Source organism: Triticum urartu, chromosome 2A, assembly GCF_056163025.1.
Source record: "Triticum urartu cultivar PI428250 chromosome 2A, HENAU_Tu73, whole genome shotgun sequence".
Taxonomy (NCBI): Eukaryota; Viridiplantae; Streptophyta; class Magnoliopsida; order Poales; family Poaceae; genus Triticum; species Triticum urartu.
The window spans coordinates 759127055-759149386 of record NC_141874.1 but is presented as its reverse complement, the minus strand read 5'-3'; the positions used below and the strand labels follow the sequence as shown (position 1 = coordinate 759149386).

Sequence of the window (22332 nt, the reverse complement as noted above, 5' to 3'; positions counted from 1 at the left end):
CAACGCAAGCTCAGCTGGCACATATCTATATAGATGAGCCATGTGCAAACCAGGACACTTGAAACAAGCGCGCGTCTCCCATTGACACCTATCGATAGGCATTGCGAGATGGACACCGAGGTGCCCTTTCTTTCCGGCGTGGACGAGGATGGGCTGCCGCTCGCCGGCGTCTCCGACTTCGCGGCCGCCCCGTCTGCCGCAACACCTCCGGCGGATGGCGCGCTGCCCTCTTCGTCGTCGGTACGTACACGTGCAGGCACTGCCCTACCTAAGCCTTTCATCGGCGACAACTGATTACTCTGCCGTGCGGAATGCATGCAGCGATGGAGCTCGCCAGCACTTTCGCCAACTACGGCGTGTCGGCGAACCTTATCACGTATCTGACAGGACCATTGGGCCACTCCAACGCCTCGGCGGCGGCCGCCGTGAACATCTGGTCGGGGACGGCGAGCCTCATGCCTCTGTTGGGCGCCTACCTCGCCGACTCGTGGCTGGGGCGCTACCGGTCCATCATACTTGCCAGCACCCTCTATGCCCTGGTAATTATAGTTTCACTTCTTATGGTTAAGCTTCTCTTAGTTTTGTTGATTGCTGGTTTATGATAGCTAACCAGTCTTGCCAGCTTGTTAAGCTTGTCTTAGTTTGAGCTTAGAATCCATGCACCAACACAGTCAATTAGAGCATGCAACGACCTTGACACATGAAAAACTTGTTGCTTAAAACTATAAATCGATATGATCAAACGGCTAGAAAATCTTCTAGCCCAAGTGGTAATGCAATCTCAAGGTTGACTCTGATCTGGAGATTGTTGTGGATCATGCATGTGTTTGTTAATTATATAACTATTCTGATCAAAGTGCTAGAAGACTATTGTAGCCCGAGTGGTAATGCAAATATGCAATCTCAAGGGTGACTCTGATCTGGAGGTGGTTGTAGGATCATGCATGTGTTCGTTAATTATATAAGTATTCTGTTCAAACATCTAGAATACGTCCTCTAGCCCGAGTGGTAATGCAAAGGTGCAATCTCAAGGTTGACTGTGATCTGGAGGTATTTGCGGATCATGCATGTGTCTGTTAATTATACAACTATTATTAATTATATAACTATTATTAATGACATCCTAAACATCTCATCAAATCAAATGTATGAATTCTTTAATTAAACATGCCCGAACAGCTAGATAACGCGCTTGAGTGGTAAGGGTATCTCTAGGTTGGTACGTCGTTGACAATGATCTTGAGGTTTGATGGTAGAAGAATTTGGAATATTTGGTTTGTGGATCATGTATATGCTCACTATATAATTAATGAAAGGTTGAACATCTCATCAGATGTTTGAATTCTTCACTTATCTATAATATATAGTATCACACATTCATTTCAAATAGGGGGTACCTGTTTTTAGAGCTTAATCTTTTTGAATTTATTATAGTCGAACTAAAGGAAAGCTAAAGATGCTTAAGGAATTTAATTTTACTTCTTTTTGTCACTTATACCAATTAAATTCTAAATTAAGTTATCGTACAAGTTATAGTGCTAATAATTAACTTTAGAGAAAAGTATACTTTTCGTCCCTCGACTCTTGGTGAAGTCTAGATTTGGTCCCTCAACTTTAAAACCGGACAACTTGCACCCCCAACTACCGAAACCGGACAAGGTTTGTCCCTGGACTCGGTTTTGACTGGTTTTTGGTGTTGACTCACCCCGGTTTTGACCAGTGCTCACTCATATTCCTATAATTTTTTTATATCCGTGAACTTTTTGAAATTCATATACACTTTTCAACTCTGCATAGTTTTTCAAGGTCGCGTATTTTTTTAAAAATAAACATAATTTTTTTTTCAAATCAGCGAACTATTCTGAAATTCGCGTACTTTTTTCAAATCCGTGATTTTTAACATTTACGTATTTTTTCCAAATCCCCGTATTTTTCCCAAATTTGTGTAAATTTATCAGATCCAAGTGTTTTTCAAAGCCATGAATTGTTTCTGAAATTCGCATACTTATTTCAAATCCACATGCTTTTCAAAGTCCATTTTTTTTCAAACCCGTGTTGCTTTTATAATCCATGAACTTTGAATGAAATTCACGTACTTGTTTCAAGTTGAAATAATTTTTGAAATCCACATATTTTGCGCAAAAGAAGTCCATATCCACATACTTTTTTCAAGTTCGCATAAAATTTTGAAATTCATGAACTCTTTCAGAAAAATGTACTCGAATATGAAAAGTGCATCAATTTTAAAAAATTAAAACTTAAAAAAACTAAGTGAACTTTAAAAAACATATGCATTTTTGAAAAAAAATACATGAACTTGGAAAAAAAGTACGCCGATTAAAAAAAGTACACAAAATTTAAAAAGGTTCACGTATTTGAAAAAGTAACCGAATTTGAAAACAGTACGTGGACTTGGAAAAGGTAGGCATATTTGAGTCGGAACGGTTAAAACTATTTTTTTTGAAACAAGGAACGGTTAAAACTAGGGTGGGACACCACCAAAACTGGTTAAAACCGTGACCAGGGATGAATCTTGTCCGGTTTGAGAAGTTAAGGGTGCAAGTTGTCCGGTTTTGGAGTTGAGGGACCAAATCTAGACTCCGCCAAGAATTGAGGGATGAAAAGTATACTTTTCTCTTAACTTTAAACAACTTTAACTAAACTACTCTTCATCCGTTTCAAATACACTCAATTATATATTTGGACACAAGGGTTATCAGTGATGGTGAAATGTCTATATTGTCTATCTCTTTTACCTTACAAGTTTGTTAAATTACCTCCTATTCCTCCCTAAAAAAGACAGGCGGGCACAAGCATAGGAAATTAGCTAGCTCTTCGTCTATCACTAAAAAGGAGGAAGTACTTCTCATAGTTTGTGTATATGCATTTAGCTTGAAAATGTATAGCTATATATATATATTTAATTGACATAGATGTACCATAATTAAACTTTTTTTTCAATTTATTTGTGCTACCTTCTAGTATGTCTGGTAACACATGCATTTCACATATGTAGGGTTATGGCATGATTACTCTGGCATCGACAATCCCAACACAACAAGCGTCATCTCTCGACAACGACTACTCTTCCCACCCTTCATCGATGAAGGTGGCCTTCTTCTACATCTCCCTCTACCTCATCGCCATTGCGCAAGGCGCGGATAAACCATGTGGCTTGGCCTTTGCCGCCGACCAATTCGACCCCGACCACCCCCGAGAGTGCGCTGCCCGTTGCTCCTTCTTCAATTGGTGGTACTTCTCAATAGCCATTGGTATCGCCGTTGCTGTCGCCTTAGTCGGCTACATCCAGGAGAACCTTGGTTGGGGAATTGGATTTGGATCTCTATGTGTCATCATGATCAGCGCCTTCATTGTTTTCCTCCTCGGCCGCCCCAACTACCGCCTCTATGCGCCAACCCCAGGTTCCCAAAGTCCCTTCACCCGCCTCGCCCACAACATTGCCCACTTTTCAGGAGCTCGAGCTTCTCCTTCGGCACAATAAGAAAACACCATCGAAAAGATGAAGATGACATGACCAAGTCGGAGGAGGTGCGTAGCGTGCTACGGCTGCTGCCTATCTGGACGGCGTGCCTGGCGTATGGTGTTGTGTTTGCACAAATTATGACATTTTTTAACAAGCAAGGCCGCACCTTGGATCACCGCCTCTTTGGCAGTCTAGAGCTGCCGCCAGCCGCATTGCAGACATTCGGACCAGCAGCCATCTTGTTGTTCGTGCCCATATATGACCGTGTGTTGGTGCCAGCACTACGCTGCGTGACAGGCAATCCTTCAGGGCTAACACCACTGCAACGTGTGGGCACCGGCATGGTTGTGTCACTAGCCACTATGTGTGTGGCCGCATTGGTGGAAGCCCGACGGCTAGAGACGGCACATGAGTATGGCCTAATGGATGACGCCCGAGCAACGGTGCCGATGAGTTGGGTGTGGCTAGTGCCGCAGTATGTGATGATCGGGGTGGCGGATGTATTCGCGGTGGTTGGGATGCAGGAGTTCTTTTATGACCAGATGCCAAGCGAGTTGCGTAGCCTTGGCTTGGCGCTTTACTTTAGTGTGATGGGCATTGGTGGCTTCATCAGTGGCGCTCTGATCTCCCTCATTGACCGTGTCACCACTCACCAGCAGCGGTGGCGGGGATAGTTGGTTTGCAGACAACCTCAACCGTGCTCATCTTGACTACTTCTACTGGCTGCTCGCTGGCCTCAGCGCCATCGAGCTTGTGCTCTATATCCGCTTCACCATCTCGTATGTCTACAGGCACAAGAGCCTCCACTAAGAGCTTGCCTCTACAATTGGATGAGTACCCATGCTGTTGTATTCTTAATTTCTGACGACGGATGCCAGGATGATTGATGATCAAGATTTCTGACTTTGTCACCCCGTTGGGTAGCTGCTTGCTAGTAAAGTTATATCGCAGCATTGGGGATGTCACTTGATAAGTCCCGTGGCATTTCAGATTATGTCTGTTTCATATTTTATGAAACATGTTTCATTTGTATTTTTTACAGGTTCAAATTGAAATATGTAAAAAAAAACTTGAGCCTATATGGCAAGGATCCGACACAACTTTATTTGTAAAAAAGAAGTTAACAAAGAACACTCAAGTAAGTAAAGCCTATCTTAAGCAACCGTAATGTGAGATTATTTAAGTGTTCGTGTTGACAATGCATTTGGAGATATTATGCACTTTGGAGCATAGGTGTACGTTTTCCTCTATCAAAACTGTACCAATATGACAAATGTACTTTGAGATCATTCTACATGTTTTCCTACAAAGTTACTTCCCTCGGCAAAACTAGTAGCTTGACATAGCTAGAACTTTTTCTCTAATTAAACAAAGCAGTGCCTTTTCCATTTAGAAAAGACTCGGGAACAGCTGGTTGATCACATGTTTGGCCGCCTGATAATACTACACAAACGCGCAAAAGTCACGGACTTTCACGGACCCTGCTGCGTGGCCTTCACTAATTGCCCCCCCCCCCCCCCTGATTTTAAGTGGTGGGCCCGCCTCATTTTATCAAATCTAAGCCAATCAAATCCTAACCACCCTGTAAAAACCCCGTGTGTGTAGCATCTCTCTTGGCAGCCCGCGCAGCCGCTGGATCATTTTAACCACACACGCTCGTTCCCCCACATGTTTGCTCGCCCCAGCCGGCCACACACAAGGGCATCTCCAAAATGGACCCTCAAATCTTTATTATATGTTTGGATCATAGTGTAAAGACCACCTTTGCCATTAAACGGGACAACCCCGAAGATAAATTTTGTGATTTTTTAAAAATGGGGTCATTTGAAACCCCGAAGAATTTTTGAAAAATATGAACAATTTTGAAAATTTACGACCATTCCCTTGAAATTGTGAACAAATTTTGAAATTACAATTTTTAAAATTATGTTTTTTAATATTTTAAGCATTTTTATAATAAGTAGAAACAAAATATGAATAATTTTCAAAATTTCATTGAAATCTATCGAAAATTTACAAAATTTGGAAAGGAATAAAGAAAATAGAAAATAGAAAGGAAAAGCCAACCAAAACAGTAAAAAAAGCAACCATAGAATGAAAAGATAAACTATATGAAAGGATCCAACATCGTTGGTGGATGCGTTAACCAATTTCTAAGGACCCAACGGCATAGGTTGGATTAATCAGACGACTGTGAAGCAGATTGATTTCTCCCATGAATCAGTCGAGTGATTCTTAGTGCTTGTCATTCTGCTATAAGATTAGAAAGAGAGAATTATCGACAAATTCAAGAGAAGAAGACTAACGAAAGTAACCAAAAACCACCACAAGTATGCATAGTCGCATACTATCACATTCAACTTTACTCTATGTGCTCAGGTCCAAACGCATGGACGTGTGATTAGTGTGCGGTGGAATAGGTCCCCAATTTCCATGGGACTCAAAATTCGTAGCACAAGGCAGCTCATAGCCGCCAATGACTTTTAATCCGGGGTCTCGTATTTGAGGCTCCATCTCTGCGCCGCCTCCATAACCTCAAAATTGCTGAGGCACGCATTTGGGCTAAAATCAGCAACATTGGCTTGGCCAACGTTCTGCCTAAGTAGTTCGCATGAGGCACCCCCCCTCCCCCCCGCCCGCCCATGTAATGCTCATCCTCCTTGCCCTCTCTAGCTTCGGCATTAGAACATTGCTTGGACATCTTGCACTCTATGTACTCTCTTTCTCCTATCAATGAAAGATACACAAGCTCTTTCGTATTCGGCAAAATTATATATGTCGCTTGATGACTCGCGTCAGATGTCTTCCTCTCACTGGATGCGGCCAGCCCATTACCACCGTTCGCATACCTCGTGTAGTCTGTAGCCTAACGTAGATCAATTTGTGGGTTTTTTTTTCTATTAATTCCACTACACCAAAAAACCAACATAATGTGAAAAAAAAACTCACAAATTTGAACAAATTTCCTGAATTAAAAAAGTTCATAATTTAACAGAAGTTTGTGAATTCAACAAAAGGTCACAAACACGAAAAATACTCAGGAATTTGTTTTGTGGAATTCAAGAAAATGAAGAATTCCCAAAATATTCACGAATTTAAAAAATGTTCATGGAGAATTTAAAAAATGTTCATGTAGAATTTTAAATATATTCATGAAAAAAAGTTCACAATTGTTTTCAGGCAAAAATGGTCACCAGTTTGAAGAACGTTCTGAATTAAAATTGTCTGTGAACTAAAAAATGAACCCTTTTTGAAAAAAAGTGAACTATTTCTGAAACCCAAGCAAAGATTTTAAAATCCATGGACAATTTTTAAAATTAATGAAAAATCGCTTGAATATTTGAACTACATTTGTAATTCCGAACATGAAAAGGTGGGAACATTAACAATTTTTAAAATTCAAGTATTTCCTGAAAAAATAAAAACCATTTGAATATTTGGTAAAATTATATTAACTATTATAAAATTTGGAAAAAATAAAAAGGGAAAAATTGAATTAAGTAGAAAATTGCAAACAGACTATAGGAAAAAGATGAAAAATGTAAAACGTAAACAAAACCAAGTAAAACCAGCTGCCATGTGAGCACGTGTCGCGGGATTAATGGCCAAGCCCGCTCCAAGCGTGTACAGCGGGCCATATACTGCGGGCTCGTCTATACCTCGCTCCACGCTAGTTCGACGGTATCCTCGCCTGAAGCGAGCGCCATACAAGGCTGCACCAGGTGCGTGGGAGTCTAGTACCTGTTTTTTTCATCTTAATTGTTTTTACTTTTGTTTATACCTCCAAATATTCTAAACGTTTCAAACATATACTTTACATACCTTTTTAAAAAATATTAATCATGCATTTTAAAAATGTTAAATATGTATAGAAGAAAGTATCTGACAAAAACATATACAATGAGCATGGGAGAAAATGGACATAAAAGAAATGTATAGTAAAATGTTAATCATTTATTTGGAAACGTGTAAACATGTATAAAAAAATGTTCCAAACGTACGCAAAAAAAATTGTAATATGTATGAAAAACAGTAGACATAAAAAATATATGCTTTTAAAATTTATTAATAATTTGTTTCGAAAATGTTAAATGTGTACAAAAATGAATTCTGATGTATCCAAAAAAATGTGGAATGTATATTAAAAAAATTGAACATCAAAATATAATTCCTTAAAATGTAGATCATGTATAAATATAATGTTAATCATATATTACAAAAATTCCGAACGTGCATAGAAAAATGGTCCTGATGCATACGGAAAATGTACAATTTGCAGGAAAAAGTAGTACTCCAACACAAATATTTCAGAAAATGTTAATCATCTATTCCACAATGTTAATCATGTACAAAAAGGTACCTTGTGTATACGAAAAATGTAGAACATGTATTAAAAAATTGAACAAAAACATAAATTATAAAAAATGGTTGCCATGTAGCATTTTTAATCTTCTATTAGAAAATTATAAACATGTATTTAACATTGTTCCTGATATATACCGACAATGTACAACATATATGAAAAAGGTAGTCACGAGACATTATTTTTGTAAAATGTTAATCAGCAATTTAAAAAACATTAAACATGTAAAAAAATGTTCCTAGTGTATATATAAAATATAGAATGTGCCTTAAAAATATAAACATGTGTTGAATTAAAAAGGAAGATAAAATGTGAATACCAAAGAAATGAAAGAAAGAAACAAAATAAACACCTCAGAATTGAAGAAAAACAGAAAACCCTCGAAGGCCATGAAAACGCATGTGGAAACGAAGAATGACTCAGAAAAACAAAACAAAACCAAAGAGAAACGAAGAAAACTGATGAAAAATAAGAAAGAAGAAAAAAACCTAAGAAAAATAAATTTAGTATAAAATAAATAAAAATAATTAAAGAAATAAAATAAACCAAAGAGAAAAAGGAACACAGGAGAGCTGGAGAAAAACAGTGCAGAAACAAATGTAAAACAAGGAATAAACAATAGAAAACCGAAAAAAGGAAATGGAAAAGGAAAAAAGAAAAGCCCTTGAAGAAATCAAAACCCCAAAAGAAAATTAACTAAAAATGAGGCCAAAACTGGAGTAGAAGCCCACACAAAAAAAGACAGGAAAAAACCCACGAACTAAACCCAGCTCACGAAACTCAGAAAATCCGAACAAAACATAACAAATTGAAAATACAGTAGACGAAATTGGCCGGCCCAGTAGCTGCAGTGCAGCGATGAAGCTACACTCGAGATGGAATGAGCACTTGTACTAAGTGAGATATAGCTCCCACGATATACGGCAGTTGCCCCTATTTGACACTAACTATTACAAACTGGAGGGGAAATGCACAGTGTGCAAACTGATGGACCGGCCCAATCCAATTGTGAATATTTTTTGAAACTACGAACAATTTTATATAAAAGGCGACCATTTTTAACATGTTTTAAATTTCTTAAAGAACAAAATTTTTAGAAAATTTGGATATTTTTGAAACACTCAATTTTTTTTGAAAACAGGAACATTTTTCAAAAAGTGCAAATATTTTAATTTGGAACAATTTTATAAAATCCGAACAAATTATTTTATTTTGAACATTTCATGTTATTGAGAACGAATTTTAAAATTCTGGACATTTTCTAAAACATAAACAGTTTTAGAATTTTTGATCATTTTCTGGAATATCATTGAATTTTACAAATTTAAAAAATTTCTAAAAGTCTGATTTTTTTTGAAAAAACAAGAACACATTTTTGGATAGTTTGAACATGTATTGAAATTTTTATGTTTTTTAAAAAATAAGAAAAAAATGAAACGGAAAATCGAAAAACTTAAAAAAAATAGAAAACGGGTAATATTCACGATGGAACCTTGTTCCCAAAATTGGGAGCCCTTAGCTCATAAAATTGGTCGGCTCATATCTTGACGCTCATTCGGTCCTTATACACAGCGTTGATACTTTGCTGCAGAATGCGGCAAATAGGAAAACACAAGAACCAGGCCACAACATGTTTCAAGATAGTCACGTCTTTTCGGACTACAGAACTGAATCTGGTTGCCAAAAGCATGAGAAAAAAAAACAAGAAATAGAGAATTTAACTCAATCTCAGAAAGGAGACACATATGGGTTTATTATAAAATAATTACACGCGTCCTCCCATTATAATGCTGACAATGATCCTAGAGATGGATAGACAGAGATCAAAAATAATGTTTAGGTTGAGGAAGTACTTATTGATAACACAAACGTCGACATTGATAATAATGATGATAACATCAGGACAACTAGTATTGATGTTAATTGGATACTTCGCCTATTGCGGATGTTGGTGGTTTCTTTTATGTTGTTGTATTTGATCCAATAATTTTGGTTTGTCTTGATTCTAAATAAATTGACATTTTCTAGCACAAAAGGGCACTAAAAGTGACTTCTAAAATTTGAAATGTCCTATGGGTAGATATTCTAGAAGCGTTTTGGAACTATTCTATATCAGGTTCTGTCAAATGGCAAACATTCGATAGGGATTGGCTTGTCTATTATAACAACCTCAACGGAATCTTTTGATTTGGTTGTAAAGGCAAGTTGACAAATGAGGGGCAAGATGATTGGATACATCTTGGTAGTAGACTTAAAGAGCATGAGACAAGTGCAGATTATGTTTTGAATATGATCACTTGGTATGAGCTGCGTACCAGATTGCGGAAGTGTCAAACTAGTTATAAAGATGCTCGGCGAGAACTTGAAAATGCGAAGGAGCGCGGGAGAGAAGTTTTTTCTTAGAATTGGTGCATTGTTAAATTTCTTGCCAAGCATAATCTAGACTTCCATGCTATTAACAGCAAAAGGTATGGAGATAGCAATGCATATCTCTTGGGTTTGGTAGAAATGTTTTTGCAATTTGACACAATTATTTAAGAGCATGTTCATCGTATTATTACAATTTACATATGAAGAAACTCCTACTCATTATCTTTATTATAAGAATCAGAATGACTTGATACACTTGCTTCCTTCTGCCATTAAGTCTAAGATTATTAAGAAAATAAAGAGTGCAAAGTATTTCTTGGTCATACTTGTTTGTACCCCTGATGCAAGCCATCAAGAACAGTTGTATTTAATTATAAGGTATGTGGACTCGTCTTCAAATGCTCGTTCGCACTCTATATGATTGCACATACGAACTGGTTGCATTACAACCATCTTTATTAACAGAGTGAGCATGTTGTCATTCTCTTGGACAACTAATCACATGCAGGCAAGGTGGTAAAGCTGACAATATATTGACCAACTCCAATGCTAAAAGATGTGAACGCAGTCCCTGCATTCGAAATTGATGGAATTCCTAGTTTTGTTCTGACTGAAACTTCTGTATATTTGACCAAATCTATAATTTTTTTGGCTAATATACAACATCAACGAAAGTATATTTAATAATGCTTGTGATGGAGCTAATTTGATCTCATACATGTTTATATATTTGCAACAACAGAGTAGATGCTAGGTTGAAAAACTTAGCGGTGATGCGAAGCTAATACCTTAACTTTTTATATCCATTTATATAAGTTAACTAGACTTTTTCCGTTCCAATGCGAAATAGATAGAAAGAAAGAAAGGAAAGTTTTGTACGTACCAACCAACAACATACAAGCATCATATATTTTGATTAGCTTACCCCGCAAAAAAATTAAAAATAATTGATTAGCTGGCAAAGATTTGTTTTTAACACAACTGGCAAAGATTTTTGTCTCGCGTTGATAGTGACACACAACCTAAAGATTCTGTAGAGAGAGGTGGAGCTTAATTAGCTCCAACAGAGTACTGAGAGGTATAGCATGATGGGAATGGTGGACGCCGAGGCTCCCTTCCTTACGGAGCACACGGAAGATGGGCCACCGCTCGCTGGCGTCTCCGACTTCCGTGGCCGCCTCGTCTACCGCACCTCCTCCGGCGGGTGGCGCTCCACCCTCTTCGTCGTCGGTACGTACGCACGCATGAACCCTCCTAACTAGCTAAGCTTTTCACTGGCGACAACTAATCAATCTGCTACCAATATGGCCGGCCGGCCGGCGGCATGCATGCAGTGATGGAGGTCGCCAGCGCTTTCTCCTACTACGGCGTGTCGGCGAACCTGATCACGTACCTGACGGGGCCGCTGGGCCACTCTAACGCTGCCGCAGCTGCCGGCGTGAATGTCTGGTCGGGAACGGCCACGCTGATGCCGCTGCTGGGCGCCTTCGTCGCCGACTCATGGCTGGGGCGCTACCGGTCCATCATCCTTGCCTGCATCCTCTACGTCATGGTAATTTTTCCTTCATTTAATTCTTTTGATACATTTCAAGCGGTGCCAGAACTGTTGTCTTGTGTAGTCAATTTAAAATTGTGTAGTCAAATATACGAATTCATACAAATTTGTTTCAATATTTCTACACCTATATGCTAGTTTTACCAAAAAGTTGGGTAGTCAATTGACTACCCAGCTTTTACGTGGCTTCGCCACTTTCAACGTACGGCACCATCAGTAGGTGATGGCAACGACCTTGGCATCTGAAACTTGATTGCGCGGATGAGACGTGCCTGAATCGTAGTATGCAATAATGCAACTCCCAAAAAAAATGCTCATGTGCCATCAACTAACGGTAGGTTGAACAACAAATATATGGATTTTTCTGATACGGATCATGTATGTATTTGTTATATTATGACGTGATGCGGAGTACTTGCGATATACTCCCTCTGTGGCTCCGTCCCAAAATGAGTGGCTCAAGTTTATACTAACTTTGTACTAAAGTTAGTACAAAGTTGAGTTACTTATTTTTGGACGGAAGGAGTATATAAGAAAAATAGTGGTATGAACTATCTTTAAGTAATAATCAAGTAACAATGGCAGGGGCAGTGGCCTTATTTTTTTGTCGAGGAATGACTATTAGTTCATACAAATCTAAAAGAATAATAATACTCAATTCATCCAGGTTTATTAAGCCCCCTTGTATTTAGTGTCAAACTTTGACCATGGAGTTAACCAAAAATATAGTATAAACTATATGTCACAAAAATTATATGTAGTGAATCCTTTTTGTAGCATATAAAACATATGGTGTAATTTATATAGATGGTCAAAGTTTGGCCAAAAATGTTGGAAGGAGGATCCGTAGGTTGGAAAATATCTGATTTTGCTTGAGCTATGAGACTAGGGCGGTGGTGTGGGTAGAGTAGGAGTAGATATCCAGGTAGGCGTCAGAAGGGGTTGGCTTAGGAGCCAAGTATCTATCCGGAAGAAGGAGGCAAGATCATTATTGGCAAGAACAAAGGAGATTTGCTGAAGGGTGGGCATATGGTTGTTTATGGTTATCCAAAGGAAGGGGGTGGAGTGTTTATCATCAACTGCGTGGGAGTAGCGGCGATGGTAGCATTGCACCCATCGGAGGTTGGGGCATTTGCAACAGTTTGAAAGTGATCATCTTGAACAATCAGTTATTCTTGTGAAGAACGTTGTTGATGCCTAGATTGCCAATTTTGTTGTGTGGGCGATGGGCTGAAAAGTGGAGGGGAATGTTGATGGGTAAACTTGTAAACCTAGGTACGTCAGTGGAAAGGAAGAGGCCGTGAAATAAAAATAGTGGCAATGTCAATCGCGGTGTAGGGGTTATTGTGAATGGGGACGGAGGTGGTTTTGTGGAACATTAATGCCAAGTCTGGACCAATGGCTTTGGCAAAGTTATCGAGGATGGTCTTAAGTTGGTTGTCAGCCTCTATGGAATTGTGGGCTAGAATCAGTGTGTCTTCAGCGTACTGAGGGCGGTAGGGGTAAGTTAGGGTTGATTAGGTGATGTAGAAGGCCATCTGAGTGGTCTTTGAATATTTGATGTTGTACTAAGTCTGCAACGACGACGGAGATGCAAGGGGAGAGCGGATCACCTTGACATAGTCCATTTCAGTAGTTGATCCAATTTTAGGGACACCATTTAGGAGGACCACCGTTTTACTAGAAGAGAGTAGTGTGTGAATCCAAGAGAACAAGGCTAGTAGGAAGCACATATGGGTAGGAATGAGAAGAAGAGAGTCCCACACGATGGAGTCAAAAGCTTTACGGGAATAGATTTTGAAGGTGATAATGGGTGCCTTTCTTGAGAGATAGCAGCTAAGAGGATATGGGCATAAATAAAATTCTCTGCGGTAGATGTTACATTGATGAATCCAGTCCCATCATTTTGTGAACAAGGAGGAGGGGTACGGGATTTAGTCTTTCAGTTAGAAGCTTGACAATGGCTTTGCGACGGGAAAATTTGGAAAAAAGATAGGTCAAAAGTCATTGGCGGGCCTACCATTGTTGCCCTTGGGAGAAGAATCATATGCTCTCTTGAAATATTCTACATGGGTAGTCTGGTTGTGGAAGTCCCAAAACAAGGGGAGAACTACATGTTCTATGGAGTGCCAATACTTTCTGTAGAAACTTAGGCGAAAACCATCTAGTCCATGGCTAGCGTCAATTTTCATATGCAAAAAGGCATCATCACTTCCTTTTTGGAGAAAGGTGCACCGAGTGAGGAAAGTTGTGGAATGGAGGTTGTCATGGAGGGGAAACACCAAGAGGTGGTTTTGGGGGTACAAATGAAGTCATGATATTAGTATTTTTTTAGAGTCATGATATTAGTATGTTAGGACATTTACCTTTTGGTCATGTGAAAAGAATTTGAGGCCATTAAATTTCAAAATTGTAGGTAATATATTTATAATTCAAAACAATCATTGTTTAATCAAGAAGTACTCCATACTTTCATGTTTGCAAATCCAAAGGGCCATCAAGGTCGATTAGCCAATATTAGGATGTAATAGTTAATTATGCATGAAAAACGGCCACTCCGTGTAGTAGTTATTAGTTGGATAGCATGTCCAGTAGATTAATCCATTGCAATTTCAAGTGTTGATTGCCATTTTACATCAATTATATATAGAGAGTGAGGGATTAATGAGATAAGTAGTTATCTCCCTTGGCCTTGCCAAATTGATTCTGGGACCTAGCAAACCTGAGTATATGGAGCACAATTTGTAAGATTTTATAGTGGATAAAGGGTTAGAATTAAAGCTTAAATGAATTTGCTAAATACCTATAATTAAATTACTCTAGATATATTCTAAGTGAGACTTTGAAACTGAAAGAAGTAGAAAATTAGTATATGTAAAGTATTTCAGAGATTTTGTGAAATATAAGGGACTACTCTATCCATCCATTCAAACGTAAATTGTAATTTGACTACTAAAAACAATATAGAAAACAAGTAATGTCTATTTTAAGTTAGGTTATGTGTTTTCAAATGTTTTGAAAAATAATAATTTAGAGTTAAAATGGGTCTGATGTGATTGTATGGATTTAAGAAAACCACTATATTATTTTCTAATATCTGTGACATGCCATCCATATTTGTGTCTGAGTTAGTCATTTGATGAGCCTGGCATCTTGGTACGTCTCTCTCAGGCATGAAAATCATGGAATAAATAAACACAAGTATTAGACAAGTTCACTTACATCTGGTCATTGTCTCACACTTGGGAACAATGGGGGTTATCAAGGATGAGAAAGTGTATGACCCTTTAAGAAGCCGATCAGTAAGGTGTTTTTTTTGCCTCGGTAGTAATCTGGTTTTGAACACGTCTTCAAGATATACACGTAGAAAATGTTTATTGTAGTTTGGATTTGTTCTTTATGGGTTGACTGTTAAGCAAACACTAACAACTAAAAATTGTACATGTGCAGGGGTATGCCATGATCACTCTATCATCGGTGCTCTCGACACATCATCCATCATTACCCGACAACACCTCTTCCCATCCCTTGTCGCTGCAGGTGGCCTTCTTCTACGCTTCCCTTTATCTCATTGCCATCGCGCAGGGTGCAGACAATCCATGTGCACTGGCCTTTGCTGCTGACCAGTTCGATCCCGACCACCCTAGGGAATGCGCCGCCCGCAGCTCTTTGTTCAATTGGTGGTACTTCTCCTTGGCTATAGGTATCACCATTTCTGTTGGTGTAGTCAGCTACATCCAGGAGAACCTTGGATGGGGAATTGGATTTGGCATGCTCTGTGCCCTCATGCTATGTGCCTTCGTTGTCTTCCTCCTCGGCACCCCTACATATCGCCTCTATGATGCCACTCCCGGCACGGATAGCCCCTTCGTGCTCCTTGCTCGTAGCCTGGCTGTGCTAGTCCAGCATGACAATGCCACTTCAAGCTCATTGCTCGGTACAAAAATAGAATATCAGCTGGAATACAAAGACACTGCAACCAAAAAAGAGGACGCGCGTGCTGTGTTGCGGTTGCTATCAATTTGGGTGGCATGCCTGGCGTATGGTGTGGCATTTGCGCAGGTCATGACGCTCTTTAACAAGCAGGGCCGCACCCTGGACCGCCACATCTTTGGCGGATTGGAGCTGCCACCGGCGGCGCTGCAAACGTTGGGGCCTGCGTCAATCCTATTGTTTGTCCCCATATATGATCGTGTATTGGTCCCAGTGTTGAGGCGCGCGACGGGCACCCTGTCAGGACTGACATTGCTGCAGCGTGTGGGCACGGGCATGGTGCTGACCCTGGCCTCGATGTTGGTGGCGGCATTGGTGGAAACACGTCGCCTTGAGACGGCACGGGAGCACGGCCTGGTGGACGACCCGGAAGCAACGGTGCCGATGTGCTGGGCGTGGCTGGTGCCACAATACGTTTTGATTGGGGTCGCAGGTGTGTTCGCGGAAGTGGGTATGCAAGAGTTCTTCTACGACCAGATGCCCAGTGAGCTACGCAGCTTGGGCATGGCACTCTACTATAGCGTGATCGGCATGGGCAACTTCATCAGCGGCACTCTTGTCTCCCTAATCGACCGCATCACCAGCAACGGTGGTGGCGACAGCTGGTTCGCGGACAACCTTAACCGTGCTCACCTCGACTACTTCTACTGGTTGCTCGCCGGCTTCAGCGCCGCCCAACTCGCGCTCTACCTCCACTGCGCAAGTACCTATGTCTACAGCCACAAGAGGCTCCGCTGAAGTAAGGGCCTACCGCCCGGTGGATGTGCACTAGTGCAATGTTTTTTTAGTGGAGTACCATGTTGTTACGCACTGAAATTTCTGACAATGGATGTGTGTCTATATCTATACCATGTTGTTACGTACTGAAATTTCTAATATATATATAGGACGGCAGTTTGGGACACCTAGGTGCCCAGGCTCCTAGCCTTTCGACCGCTCGATTGCATTTAGATGCGTGTTCATGTATTACATTACAATTGACTGATTTGGAAATAATTATGGCAGAATAACTACCATAAATATGAACCATTAGTAGCATGCAAGGCTATAATTATGTAGTAGTAGCAAATAGGAAAGAGAATTCCACGCATGGCAACATTCCATATTTGACAGCTATTAATAGAAATAGGAGAGACACAAATAAGAAATTAATGCGTATGAAGACATTTTTCATATATATATATTAGTAAAAGGTACGTTGTACTCATCCGTGGAAATGTTTTTTTTACAATAGGAATACAATATATTAGGTATATGAGACCATGGGTATGACCCGGTCTTAATTTTTTTTAAATGCCATATACCTTGGAAATTAATTCATTAGAAACAGACATACGAACATCCATTTGGTATAACCATAGGTATATCCAATATATACCTAATATGTATATATGTACAATTTGGACATTAGGGTATACGATAAATTGGGTAAATAAATAGGAGGTATGTTTCACTCTTATCGCCGTAGGGTATAGTATAGCGTGGGTATCATACATTAGTCATATGATATATTGAATATATATTAGAAACATACATACGAACAAAATGTAACAGTTCCAAAAATAAATTATTAAATATATATATAGGTATCTGCGTATATATATAATTTCGTTGGTAGGTATTAGATACCCGTATTAGGAAACAAAAATACACGTATTAGACACCCGCGACAGTTCAAAACAAATCAACATTAATATAATTTATTATATGGCAAGTCTTGCATGTCTAATATTTAAAAAACAAAAATAAAATGTAAGCATGGAAAGTCTTGCATGAAGAATAGTTATGAAACAAATTAAATATACCACGGTTTCCAAAACAATCAAGGGGCCTGGGCACCTAGGTGCCCCATCTATTTTACCTATATATATATATATTATCTATCTTTGCATAAAAATAAAAGTAATTGAGGAGCTCACCAGAACAAACGGAAATATGCTATAAAATCACATAAAAACTAGAAACAGCTAACCGTTAATTTGATACATAATAAAATTACAGCCATCGACATTAAACTTGATGAAAACTACCTACAGGTGCCATTACGCAGAAAATAACCTTTTGCGGATATCCTCTAAGCCTAGGTACTCAAATCACCTATATTTCTCTTTGTAAAAATAATCATCCACAAAAAAACTCATGTATATTTCTCTCCCTCTCTCTCTCTCTCAAGAAAAAAACCCTCAAGTATATGTACCCCACATGTTGGCTGTCGCCGTCAATTGCATCTGCGCTTTGCGGCCTCCTCTGACCGCCTCACCACCGTATCGCTCGGTGGTGCCCCTGCCTCCTCCCTAAGCTTCATCGGTCTGGTGCGACATCATAGGCTGCTCGCGATCGCCCAGCATGACCACATAACACCTTACCCATTCATCACAACAGCATGGGGAAGCAATCTGCACGGGTGATGTCATACCACTGGTCCCGGAAGACGAGGTATGGGATGTCTTCGTTGCACAATCTGAGCAAACCAATGTGCAATCCATTTGCTTTTTTCTTTCCTACATCAAACTGTGAATTTCATAGCTACCGTGTTGATGCATAATATTAAATATTGGTTTAGCTTTATGTTATCTATATATTTATTACTTTTGCTTAGGAATTTGTTTGTAGATTGTCATAGCAAAACACTGCCATGGTGCAATTGTTTCTTTCTTTTTATATTTTCTTGTTCATTTTTGAAATACATGCAAACTTTTCCAAATACATGTTGAACATTTTTTGTTTACAGGTTGAACATTTCCAAATACACGTTGACCATTTTTCAGATATACGTTGAAAATTCCTCTGAAATAGACGCTGAACATCTTAGGAAATGCACAGTGAACTTTTTTTAATTCAAGGTAGACATTTTCAACCCACATTTAACATTTTTCATAAATGCCATGAACATTGTTTTTAGAGCATGCAAACATTTGTTAAGTGTTAAAACTTATTAAATGTCACTTACATTTTTTGAATGGTACGAAATATTTACCTGAACCTTTTTTTCACATTGTATAATTTTTTTTAGGATGTCACGACCAAATTTTGGAGACGCGTATTTTTTTATAAATTATCAACACCTTTTAACATTGCATTAATATTGCTAAAATGTGTGATGTTTTATTTAAGACTAGATCACTGATGGCGCGCGTTGCTGCGCCCGTATATTTTGGTAATAAAATTATTATTATAGTAACAACATCTAGTTAAGAAAGCTCATGTAGCTGTGGAATTCATTTGTCCACATTTAGTGACAGAACTCATTTGTATGCCTTACCGATATACAAATCATAATCCATTGTAGCATTGAAGACACAATTCAACAATCGATGACCTTTTAACTGAAGAAATCAGAAGAGATGCACCATGGTCAAGGTAACTAATAGCTCTTGATTGAGAAACACCCTTGATCCTTCAGCATCACTTTACTCAAGAGCAACAAGCAGTTCAGGAGTTACCTGAACAATGGTTAAGGTCACTTGTCAGGAAGCCTTGAACCCTGCAATATAGCAGAAGAGTAAGGAAATGTGATTTAATACACAACATCACAAGACAAAATATTCTACATGCCAATGTACTAACAGTATAACGCCAATGCAAAACTTACTCTGAGCAACCATTGTAGCCTTTCCAAACTTGCTGAAATTTGAAAATCATGTTCATAAACGTAGATGATAATTACACTCGAGTAAGCCTACACACAAAACAACCTTGGACTTGAATACTTTTGGTATTCAAATCATAACATTGCTTACCTAAACAAACAAGATCTACTATATTTCCATTTTCCACATCTACATTTTATTATTTGGGGTAAACCTCCCATTGACTATTAAGGCTAACCTTGAAGCTAACATAGAGATCACTTAGAGCATGTTCGGACTCCCTCCGTCTCCGCAACTCCGTTCCGGAGCGGAGCGGTATGCAGTTGTAATTTATGGAGCAGCTAAGGCGATGCTCCGCCCGCTCCGCTCCGTGACAGAGGAGTGGAGGGTTGCCGAACATAGCCTTAGATGACAATAATCTGAATTTCCTTGGCCAGAACTAAGATAACAATGTTTGGACATTTGAGTCACACAGAATAGAAGCACGCGGGTAGAGAAAATAAAGATGTGTAGAAATATTAGGGGCATAGTGACACGGCTGCATCTCAATAGTATTATCCAAAAAATAATAGAACCAGGCAACAAATCCTGAAATTAAGAACCACGAAAGCAAGTACTCAACATGGCATGCAACTAATTTAGATACAACACACTGCATGTTTAGCAGTACTCACTAATTAACATCTTAGTACACCAGCTTTGGTAGGAGAGTATCAAAATGTGTAGAGATGCCGAAAAGAAGCTGCAGCTTAGTTGCACTTTGGGTAAAAAAATGATTTCAATTGGGCTTTAGATTCCTGTAGCACTTTTTGATGACATGAACAACCTCCTGTGTGATGCTAGCATCATTAGTGTAAAGAAATCTGTAAGATGAGTTGGGTAAAGAAATCACAGGAAGTCTGTACGACTTACACAATTCTCATTTGGACAAACGAAATTCAGTTACTCAAGTTTGAAAACTTAATGTTTAGATTCTTGAGATATAGAAAACTGATGGGTCCAGATGAAAGGACCTGGCCAGCAGCATTGATGTTATTACATAGAAGTGCACTGCTAAGGTAAGTTGTTAGTGTGGACAGCTAACATATTGACAACCAGTGCATGTTTGCAGAGCGTAATCAGAGAATTACATATAAAAACCTTCATCACAAAACATGAGAAATTCAAAATGAACATAAAGAGTCGAACATATACCTTGATATAATCCTTGAAATTTTCCATTGGGGTTTCAATTAGCTGTGCAAGCAATCAAAAAGGAAAATGCCCATCAGACATAGAATCAAATATACTATAAGAATAAAAAATAATAAGTTAAGTTTAGATGCATAAGTTAAATAGGCAGCACATAAGTAATCGCATTTGGTGGTACTTGCCCATTAGGCCACAAGAGCTTCTATGGGATGAAAACAATATCAATCAATTGCATATCCAAGCCATGTGAGTCTGGTTTACATACAAGAAAAGAAATGCATTGGAAAGCTCTGCTTACATCGAGAGGGAGAGAATAAATCATAAATCTGCAGATTGATTTGATGTTTGTTTGGCGAATTGGATTAGAGAGATGCCAGACATTGCGGCACAGATTATGTGTGCCCTCACCTTTGGCAAGCTGCTTGGGCTCGTCGCTCACCTGTTTTGCATGCGCCTCAGTGCCTACACATCAAACACGTACAATAGATCAGGGAATATCAAGCATAATTGTGTGCTAGCTATTAGTTCACCACCGAGTCACTTCCTCCATCCTCTACATGTTTGTGTATCTCTCCGCATTCTGCAAAGAGAAGATTGAGATATTACAAATGTCCTCGCTAGTAATATAGAAGCATCATCAAGAAACATAATCATTTGCCTGGTGTGCTGGCATGAGGTTCATCAATATCCAACTCTAGAACGAATAAACTCATAATACAAAGAAATATATCAAAAATTTAACAAAGCTTATTTGTGATTAGAAGGATTGGGCATTACATTCAAGATTGTGACCACAACATCCCTTTTGTTCTATAGCAGATGGCGTGGATCAGTCACACATGAACATCCCTTTTGTTCTATAGCAAATAGGAAAGGGGAGAAGGGCTAGGACGGGAGGAAGGGGGGCACGGTGGAGGGGGCTGGGCTATGGTGGCCGCGCCACCATGAATCCCGCTGGGCGCCACCATGGATCCCGCAGCAGTGGAGGTGTGTGGGACGCGGCGGACGAGGGTCGTGCGCGGAGGAGAAAGGATAGGAGAAGGAGGACGGGGAGGATACCTGTGCCACCGTGGATACTGCTGGGCGCGGCCGCCATAGGTATACCTGCTGCCGACCTCCATCTAGGGCGCCGCCGGGGATGGGGATGCGGACCGACGATGGGATGCAGTATGGGAGGAGCGTTACAGAAACGGCGGCGGAGCGACCTGGAGCGGAAGCGGTGGCGTGGAGAAAGGGAAGCAGCCTAGAGGCGGCGATGGCAGTGTGGACTTGATCAACATCCGTGAAGAACACCGGTGGCGGAGACACGGATCTGCAATAACCGGGAAGAAAACCGAGCAGAGAGAGGGAAAGGGGAAGGCGTACGTTGATACTGCAGTCTCAAATCCAGTGAGACGATGGACCAGATTAGTATTAGTAGGAGGCGAACAGGAGGGAGAATCCTCGGGCATGGGGATACCATCACGGCGGCGAGCGGATGCCCGTCGCAGAGATCGTGAGAGAAGGGAGAAGTGGGGGGACTGAAGCGGTGCCGCTTGCTTCACTCCGACACCTGGCAAAGCGTTCAAAGGCCCATGTTGGCCAAATTCACCAGAGAAGCCCAATTTTGTTACGGGAGCAGCAGCCCATGCCCACTCGCAAAAACTATAGCGATCGTAGGTTGATCCAGTGACCAAAAACGATCACAAATCTAGATCCAACGGCAGAAATCATTAATGCCCTGCGAGGGCTGGAAGAGTGCTCGGTTATAATATATCTAATGTCACAAACATCTTTTTTCCTTAAT

General features: G+C 39.8%; 1 protein-coding gene and 1 pseudogene across 1 annotated transcript; both read left to right on the top strand.

Annotated features, from left to right (window-relative positions):
• The first annotated feature begins 108 nt into the window (after positions 1-108).
• Positions 109-4574, top strand: LOC125527845 (protein NRT1/ PTR FAMILY 5.10-like; annotated as a pseudogene).
• A 6720-nt stretch (positions 4575-11294) lies between these two features.
• LOC125527846 (protein NRT1/ PTR FAMILY 5.10) lies at positions 11295-16609 on the top strand. Its single transcript, XM_048692356.2, has 3 exons — positions 11295-11447; positions 11552-11769; positions 15223-16609. The coding sequence occupies exons 1-3, from the start codon at positions 11303-11305 to the stop codon at positions 16501-16503; spliced, it is 1644 nt and encodes a 547-aa protein (XP_048548313.2). The 5' UTR covers positions 11295-11302; the 3' UTR covers positions 16504-16609.
• Positions 16610-22332: the final 5723 nt, after the last annotated feature.